General features: G+C 42.8%; 1 protein-coding gene across 1 annotated transcript; it reads left to right on the forward strand.

Moving 5' to 3' along the window:
- The first annotated feature begins 3,886 nt into the window (after positions 1-3,886).
- Positions 3,887-5,322, forward strand: LOC119407561 (transcription factor MafB-like). Its single transcript, XM_037674381.1, has 3 exons — positions 3,887-3,892; positions 4,123-4,440; positions 4,911-5,322. Exons 1-3 carry the CDS (start codon positions 3,887-3,889, stop codon positions 5,070-5,072), a joined length of 486 nt encoding a protein of 161 aa, XP_037530309.1. The 3' UTR covers positions 5,073-5,322.
- Positions 5,323-9,807: the final 4,485 nt, after the last annotated feature.

Raw genomic sequence — 9,807 nt, forward strand, 5'->3', positions numbered from 1 at the left:
AGAGTGCCCTCTCCGGGTCAGGGAGGAGGTCCTACCCCAAGTGGAGGAGTTCAAGTATCTTGGGGTCTTGTTCATGAATGAGGGAAAAATGGAACGTGAGATCGATAGGCGGATAGGTGCAGCATCTGCAGTGAGGCGGGCGCTGTACCGGTCTGTCGTGGTGAAGAGAGAGCTGAGTCAAAAGGCGAAGCTCTCAATTTACCGATCGATCTATGTTCCCACCCTCATCTATGGTCATGAGCTTTGGGTTGTGACTAAAAGAATGAGATCTCGGATACAAGCGGCCAAAATGAGTTTTATCCGCAGGGTGTCTGGGCTCTCCCTTAGAGACAGGGTGAGAAGCTCAATCATCCGGGAGGGACTCGGAGTAGAGCCGCTGCTTCTCCACATCGAGAGGAGCCAGTTGAGGTGGCTTGGGCATCTGTTTAGGATGCCTCCTGGACGCCTCCCTGGTGAGGTGTTCCGGACACGTCCCACCGGGAGGATGCCCAGAGGAAGACCCAGGACACGCTGGAGGGACTATGTTTCTTGGCTGGCCTGGGAACGCCTCCGGATTCCCCCGGAAGAGCTGGCCCAAGTGGCTGGGGAGAGGGAAGTCTGGGCCGAGCCTTTCTGGGTGGAGTTTGCATGTTCTCTCCGTGCATGTGTGGATTTTCTCCAGGTACTCCAGTTTCCTCCCACAGACTAAAAACATGCATGTTAGTCTGATTGGTAACACTAAATTGTCTCTAAGTGTGAGTGAGAGAGTGAATGGTTGTTTGTCTCGTTTGTCTCTATGTGTCCCTGTGATGGACTGGAGACCTGTCCAGGGTGTACCCCGCTCCTCGCACAGTGATTGCTGGACATGGGCACCGGCGACCCCCGTGACCCAAAATGGAAGAAGTGGGTAAAAGATAATGGATGGGCGGCTGTGGCTGAGTGGTAAGAGCAGTTGTCCTCCAATGCGAGAGTTGGGGGTTCAAATCCACCAGCAGTCACATGCTGAAGTGTCCCTGGGCAAGACACTGAACCCCTCACAGCCTCTGATGTGTGTCCCATCAGTGTATGAATGTGATAAAGCTCTGATTAGTCTCATTAGAATGATTTGTTCAATTAGCTTTGTAGAGATCTAGTAGAGCTGTATGACTGGGTCAATGAGGCACAGATTGTTGTAAAGCTCTTTGAGTATCTTGAAATAAGATAGAAAGGCGCTATATAAGTACAGTCCATTTACCATTTACCATTTACCATATGGATGGATGGATAGATGGATGGATGGATTTTTTTTGCCTGAATGGCAGGGGGCAATGGTTAATAATTAAAAATAAGCAAATTTGCCATCTTTGAATTCTAAAACAATATTAAAAGGCTTGACTGATTTATTTTAGCTAGAACTCAACACCTTGACTGAGCCCAGAGGAATGAGCAACAAATATCAGACAGTAGCTCCTTCTCAAAAAAGCACTGATGTACTCAATCTTTGTGTTCTTTATCTCGCCTTATGTTGCATTTTTACAACCAAGGAATTAATCATGGCGCATGCATAGTTTATCCAAAATTATGGACTCCAAAGCAGCTACTGAAGGACCAAGAGGACTTTCAGAGTTGAGCTAAAACCATAACTTGTCTTTAAGGTTTGCTTTTACTAAGGCAAATGTTTATGTTTGCATAAATTCAGTCTTGATCAACACACAATCCTATTATTGTACATTATTTACTAAGATTATATTAGCATTTGGTTTGATATATGAGAAGTTTTGTTGGAAACATAATCCTTGTTTTTTAATCTCACTGGGCTGTGACTGTAAACTGTGAATGGCGTTCAACGAAAGTTTCCAAAATGTTTAGAAACACTTGTAAGGGTTCGCAATTTTCTTGTGTGGGTCAAAGAGATTTGGCCTCATGTGGGAAAAAAAATTGAAGATGTTTAAAAAAAAATAGCGCAACAAATTGCAGAAAGGGAAAGAAATGTGAGGAACTTTTAGAGGAGTTAGTAAGAATCTAAACTGACTGACTGGAGACAGCAAAGGGAAGTGGACACTGGCTCTGTGTTCCACAGCCATTCATGAACACAGCAGGCCAGCCTGCTCCTCATCCAGCAGCTTCTGCATCTTCTCTAGTTGGCTTCACGACTCATGACAAAACCACTGGAATCAGGAGAGGCCCAATATTTACATGGGTGGTCCAGATTTCCCACCACTGTTGCATGACGTTCACGCAGCATCACAAGTGTCCCAAAACCATAATGTCATGGTAATGCCATTAACAGTGGTCTGATTTTTATGCTGATTACTGACAAATTTAGCCCACATGTTGCCAGGAGTTTGAACAATATATGACACAAACATGTCAGTGCAGCATGATCCTAAATGAAAATGTTTATTTTCTCACAGTTTGTTGCAGTCCACTGAGATTCAGCCTTAATATGTTACAGAACAATACTTGACTTTTATTCTTTATAAAAAGCTTTTGACATTGTGGACTATGACATCTTATGTCATACGATCTCAGAAATTGGTTTCTCAGATCACACCACTGATTGGTTCACTAACTATCTCTCAGATTGGAGGTAATTTGTTCAACATAATGGTACTTCTTTCAGCTATTTGTTAACAATGGTGTACCTCAAGGTTCAGTCTTAGGAGCCACCCTCTTCACAATCTACATAAACAATGTAGCTCAGTTCATCCATGATGCATCCTTATATTATTATGCTGATGACACAGTTGTTTATTGTCGAGCTCGAACAGTTGTTAAGGTTTTCCAGCTTTTACAGTCTGTGTTCAACATCATCCAGACTGATTTGTTCTCAGACTTGTCCTAAATGCAGATAAAACCAAAGGGATGCTGTTTTCAAATGGGAAGTCGGTACCAGCATCCTTCCTTCTATTTTATCTTCGAATGGTGTCTCTATTAAGTTTGTCGATTCTTATAAATACTTGGTTATTTTGGTTGATTTGCATCTCCCTTTTAAGCTCCATGTCAAAAACTTGATAAAGAAACTGAAAGTTAAACTGGGTTTCTTTTTCAGAAACAGATCCTGTCTAACTCTGAATGCTAGGAAACACCTTGTAACTGTGACTTTCCTTCCCTCCGTTGACCATGGTGACATTACATGAACGCCCCTACAAGCACCCTGCAGTTGTTGGATGCTGCAGATGTTGGATGCTGTCTATCACGGTGCACTAAAATTCATTACTGGCTGTGATTATCGTACCCATCACTGCACCCAGTATGCACTGGTTAACTGGTCACCATTAACTTCACACAGACTCTCACTGGTACATTTTCATCTTTAAATCACTTCTTGGTCTGCTGCCTTCATACATCTCCTCATACATGTCAGTGTGTGAGTGCAGCTACAGCGTGCGCTCTCAGGACATTATTACCTGCAGTGTTCCCTCACTTCAGACCAAATTAGGCAAAAGGACCTTCTCCTACTCCGCTCCTGTTTCCTGGAATATCTTACAAAAAGATCTGAATCTCTCGACTTTGACCTCTCTAAGTGGCTTCAAACAGCTGTCCAGTTCCTGGGAAAAACCAGCACAGACATCCTGATGCTGCTCAGTAATCCAGGTAGAAAAATCTAAAAAAGTTAAGTCTGGTCCTCTGGACACAGACATGTTCCTGTTTTTAGTATTTTATATCGCTTTACAATCTAGCTGTTTTAGTTTAGTTTTTATTTAATTTCTTCTATTTAATTTTTCATTTTATATGCTTTTTATATGATTGTCTATTGTTGTCTGTACCTCATCTGTGTTCTTTGTTAAAAACAGGTCTTTCTTGTAAATAAGTCCTTGAGGCTCAATAAGACTAACCTGTAGAAATAAAGGTCGAATGAAAATTTTTAATCTGTTTACTTAGCCGCTTCCCTGATTTATTTTTACATATGTCTGCAGCATTAAGCATGTTAGTAAGAACTCCTTGAATGCTCCCCGCCTGGATGTAATTTCATTTGGTCAATAAACTGTAATCTGTGTTCGGGTTGATCAACATGTCTGGGTGAGCGCAGTGTGAGCTTACCATAATATCTGCTATTATTGCTGTACCTAATCCTGATAACTGTCACCCGCACTCAGTCAGATTACATGACAGATTATGGACATGTGCCCGTAGACGTGCACACAGTGTGATGCATCACAGATATATACAGGAACTCCACATCACTGTTTGAACCCAATTCATGCTGCACATCTCCAGCACCTTGTTAACGAACTGCATTATTCTGTGCATTTTGTCCAGCAGTGCGGGGTGAACGAGCGCTTCTCTGACGAGCAGCTGGTGAGTCTGTCCGTGCGCGAGCTCAACCGACACCTGCGCGGAGTGGGCAAAGACGAAGTGGTGCGCCTGAAGCAGAAGCGGCGCACGCTCAAGAACCGTGGCTACGCCCAGTCCTGCCGCTACAAGCGCCTGCAGCACCGCCACGCCCTGGAGTCAGAGAAACACCTGCTCACACAACAGGTAACACGCACGTGCACTGAAGGAGCTTTCTTTTTGTTCAGGAGACATCACTCTAGCAGAAGTAATCAAATCAGCTCTGGTTTTTAACTGTCTGACTCTGCCATTGGCGTCAGAAGCCTATATAATGTGGGGCGTGAACAGATTGATGGCTGGACTGGAGGGTCCTCCCCCAGAAAATTTTGAATAAAATACCAGTAGATGCCATGTCCTGCATTCTGGTGTATTTTAATGGGTTGTTTAACATCTACTGGTAGTTTTACCTACATAAATAAACACATGATTCAATAACTATTTTAGAGAGCAACAAGAAGTAGCCTGACCAACAGTCCCCCTTGTGTGAATAGAGCATGCTTCGCTTCTTTTCCTAATGGAGATACACTGATGGACTCTGCTGACTTTCTTGCTGAATGTGTCAAACAAAGTGGACCTTTTCTGCACAACCAATAAAATGCTAACATGTGTCCCCACAGCTGGAACAGCTGCAGTGTGAACTGACTCGTGTGCTGAGGGAGAGAGACGCCTACAAAGCTCGCTATGAGAAACTCCTCAGCACAAACCAGAGTTCTGCCAACGAGGCCCCTCAGACTCGCACCAGCAACCCTCCTTCTCCACCCCCGGACTACTTCCTCTGAGCTTAACCCACAAGGAAAAATGATCAGACTTGTGTATCAGTATGTGGCACACATGCTTGTGTGTGGGGGGGAGGAACTAAAGAGAAACATTGACAAATATGTTTTATGCATATCCAATTATGAAAATCACTTTTTGGTTGAAGGAGATCAGTGTAAAGGCATGGTTTGGGACTCAATGATCGGAGCTTTGTGATTTTACATTTACAATCCCAATTCTGAAGAAGTTGAAAGCAAGTCATTTTGAATTTGATGGCAGCAGCACATCTCTCAAATGTTGGTATGGGTCCATGTTTCCCACTGGAAGAGCCCCTTCTTTTAACAATGGTCTGTAGAGGTCTAAGAATTGGAGGATTTTGGAGGGGGTTGTTGTACCATGCTGGTCTGATGTAGGATTCTGGCTGTTCAACAGTCGTGGGTCTTCTGCACCAAATGTTTCCAGTTGGTGAGAGGTCTGGACTGCAGTCAGGCCAGTTCAGTACCTGGACACTTCTATACTATGCTATTGTAATGGATGCAGTGTGCCGTTTTGAGCATGTCTTGCTGAAATATGCTTCCCTGAATAGGATGTTCTCTGGATGGAAACATGTTTTCAGATTCATTAGCTGCCCATTATATAATGCACCCCTGGAGAGGCAGGCTTTAACAGGTGGGGTGGTCTCTCCTTCAGTACAGAGAACACGCTAGTTTCTAAAATGAAATTCAAATTTAGATTTGTCTGCAATTGTGGCTGACATGGTGAACTGATGTCCACAACAGAGTAAAATCTGTTTTTAATGCAGCGTAGCCTGAGGGCCTGAATATCATGGGCATCAAATTTAGACGTTCAGTCTGGTTCTACACTCACATGCATTTCTCCAGACATTTGAAATCTTTTTTATGTTATTATGTTATTAAATGGAAAATTTGCAGTCTTTCATAAACCTTGATACAAACCTTTGTTCTTAACCATTTTGGCCAGGTGTCCTCAGGTTGTTACTGTGAGTAGCAAGTTGGTCATCAGACCTAAAACATTTAATTGTCATACAGTAGTTCCTCGCTACATCGCAGTTCGTTTTTCGCGGACTCGCTCTATCGCGGTTTTTCAAAGTAGGATTGGACATGACACACAATGGCCGATTGATGGATGAGCCGCATGACTGGCATGGAATTTTTATTTAAAAATAAATTATTTAAAAATATTTAGCCCCAGTGTGCAGCCCAAGCTGCAGGAGAAGCTTCTTCATGCAGAGTGTCATATCTCCGCTCTGCAGTGGAGAAGTGGGCATGGCCGAGAGCGCCGGCAGGTGGCAGAGAGCAGCTGGAGGGAGAGAGCTGAACTCATGTCACGCTGTGCTCTTTTAGAGCATTTAGAGTTTAGAAACATTGTTTAGAATATTGCAAGAGTGTTGGAAAGATTTAAAACGCTTTAATACATGCACACATACATATATACGATATATATATATATATATACATATATATATATATATATATATATATATATATATATATATATATACTACAATAAACTACTACTACTTACACTACTCCTCCCACTTTGCAGTTTTTCACTCATCGCAGGGCTTCAGGGTGGATCCCCTGCGATGAGTGAGGGACTACTCTACATGATGCTTGATTGTTTGATGGATGGTCTTCTTTTTACAAGTGTAACACCAGTTTCTGTGAGTTCCACAGGGGGCTGGCTTGAAACACATGAAGGAGGTGCTATTTATGAAACAGATCTTGGTGGCAGGCCTCAGACTGATGAAGTCTTTCAGATGAAAGACGAAACGTTCCTCACAAACAGAAACTGTCCACATGTCCTGACTTAACCTTTTTTTTTTGCAATACTGTACAGTCTTTTCCATTTTCCACCGACAAGCATCATTCTGAAATAGTTGTGCTGTTTTCAGATGTAATTATTTTAGACTGGTGAACCTCTGCCCATCTTTACTTCTGAGAGATTTGGCTTCCCTAGAGTGTTCTTTCTTTACCAGTCATCTCACTGGTCTGCTGCCAGTTAACCTCATGAGCAGCACGATGCTCTTTCAGCTCTTTCTTATTTGCACCACTTCCCATTACCACTTTTTGTTACCTCAGTACCACTTTTCTAGAAGTGTTGATGCCATCAAATTCAAAATTACACATTTGTTAAACACTTGATGTGTTCGCTATGTTCATTTGTGAACAAGATATGGGTTCATGAGACATTTTATTTTATTTACATTTTAAACCATGTTGCAACTCTGTCAGAATTGGTGTTGTGCTTCATATGCACAGATCCTTTCAACCCTGCTCAGTGATCTCTGTAGGCCTACAACTATTATGGGTTGAAAATGCTTACTAATAGTCCCTCTCACTGCCAAGCTTGTTATCTATGAAACATTATGGTACACCTGCAATATACTCTCCAAATGAGTGGTTGAAGCTCAGTTTGTTTTTTATAAGAAGCTGCTAGCTGCAGAGGACCGAGTAGTGCAGTGGTGATACGTGGAGTGAAACGGATAGTGTTTGTGGCATGCAGTTCAGTATTTGCCAGCTAATATTTAAGACTTCACAGTTGCCTACCAAAGTGTTTTAAGCTCACCAATACTTGTTATTCTTCATTTAAAAAATGAATAATCATAGATAAAAGAATGTAAAAGGATGTCCCTTTCATGGGAATCTTCTAGTGATTGTGCTTCAGTGAGCAGTAGGGAAAATTACTCTTGTGTTTTAGCAAAGAAAAGTACTTTTTACTAGCTGATAACAAGTCGCTGACACTGACGGACTTGATGATTGCGTTCAACAATCAGTTCGAACGTTTGCTGCAGAGATGTTCTGAGTGTTTCAGAAAGGCAAGTCAGAAGGTGCAAAGAAAATAAATCAAGCATGGCATGATTACTGTATGTGTGTGGTTGTGACCAATTCTGCAGGACTTGAAACACTTCTGGGCAGATCAAACACCTCTGATCATATCTGATGCAACATGTGGCACCACAGAGTAGGTCACAGTGGACTGTGGTTCCACCAAAGAAAAAACAATACAGGGAATGAATAAATAAATCAATTATATATATATATATACATATATATATATATATATATATATGTATGTATATATATAAATTTGTGGAGACATTTTAACTGTCTCATGAAACATTTGCCAGGTTTTATTGCATTAGCGCTACTGATTTTGTTTAGATGTAGGTTGAATCAATTGTTCTTTTATTTATTTCCTTATTTATTCAGTATTTAATGTTTATTTATGTACCTCTAAAAATTTCACTGGTTTTATTCCAATTAGTGTGTATTTTTACTTTCCTACAGCTTATTCTTTTTCTTTTTTTTTGATCCAGTTGTGATTAGAATGAACCTGATTATAAAGCCAACCTCATGGTTTCCTGCTCCTTTTGTAGTGTGGTTTCAAATGGAATAAACAAAGTTCTCTGAAACCCATGTCATGGTGTCGGTGTGTTATTCTACACCTCTCGGTATCTGAGCATCTCTCACATCCAGTCTCCGGTAGACCTTTTCTCTGCAGCCACATGCCCAGCTCCATCCCTCTCTTTATCTCCATGCTTCTGTTGCAAAGCGTTGACCCAGGGTGTGTGCTGTTTGGGATGACCTCATCTTCAACATCGCCCCCCCTCTCTGTGTGTCCCTCTCTTCTCTGTATAATAGGAGTGGGATTAGGGGCTATAATGGTGCACTGGCTGCTCGCTGTCGGACTCTATTGTGGCTTTGTGAGGGGGGGGAGTGTGCACCGCTGCTCGTGGTCACACTGACATTCTGACACAAAAAGCATCCATCTTAGTTTAAGGGCTTTGAAAAGGCTTGATTTACCAAAACAGAGTTACAGAGGGAGACAACTCTGAGTGTTCTCAACAGATATATGTGATACACTTGCTGAGACAAACTGTCAGAACTCTGATCTACAAGAGTAAAACTCAAATGACATGTTTTAAACATGTGCTCTCCAGGAGCCTCACTTTCAATCAGGAAGGGACATTCTTGTGCTGCACTGCCCTCTACAGGCCATGCCACGCATCGCCTCCATCAGTGAGAATACAGAGAGCATCGTGACTCTATCACCGCCCAGTTTATTCAGAAACTGAGCTCCTGAGCTCCTGAGCTGCATTATCTACTTGAGAAAATACTTTTTAAAATTATTTTAGGGCAGGTTTTTTCTCTCTCTTCTGAGCAGGTTGTCCGGATCGAGAGCATGTGAGGTGCGAGTCACCCAGCAGTCAGTCAGAGGTGATGAAGTGTGGAGCTGGACACTGACCTGAGGAGAGAGACAACCCGAGCGAGAGACAGGCAGAGAGAGCAGGAAGGACAGAGAGAGGGGGAGCGCGCGCCTCGGACAGACCTGCTGACTTTGTAGTTGCCGACAGACACCTTAATAAGACAGGTGAGAACTCAAACCCGGATATGGTGGAGCTGGGTTATGGGGAGCAGGAGGGGGTGCTGGTGTTTTATGGACTCCTTATTTCCGATGGCTTTATTTCAGTTTGCAGATGCCGACAGATGTGCCTCAAGAAAAGCTCAACAACGAGGAGAATGCGACCGAGGTAAGGGACCACCGGGCCACAGGAGCCCAACAACCCCTCCTGTGTGTGTGTGTGTGTGTGTGTGTGCGCGCGCGCGCGCGCGCGTGTGTGTGTAGTCTTGTATTTCTGGCTCTGTGGGGACTTTGCAGTGACTTCCATTAATTTCTATAGCCTTACCTTAACCCTAACCATTACTAGTACATACCTAACCTTAACCATTACTA

This window comes from Nematolebias whitei, chromosome 3 (genome assembly GCF_014905685.2).
Source record: "Nematolebias whitei isolate Nwh7 chromosome 3, NemWhi1, whole genome shotgun sequence".
In the NCBI taxonomy this organism is placed as follows: domain Eukaryota; kingdom Metazoa; phylum Chordata; class Actinopteri; order Cyprinodontiformes; family Rivulidae; genus Nematolebias; species Nematolebias whitei.

What these genes read in the sequence shown, in the direction of transcription:
- LOC119407561 (XM_037674381.1), top strand. An exon ending in AACACCTGCTCACACAACAG is followed by an intron (nt 4,441 to 4,910) that starts GTAACACGCACG and finishes GTGTCCCCACAG; the next exon opens with CTGGAACAGCTGCAGTGTGA.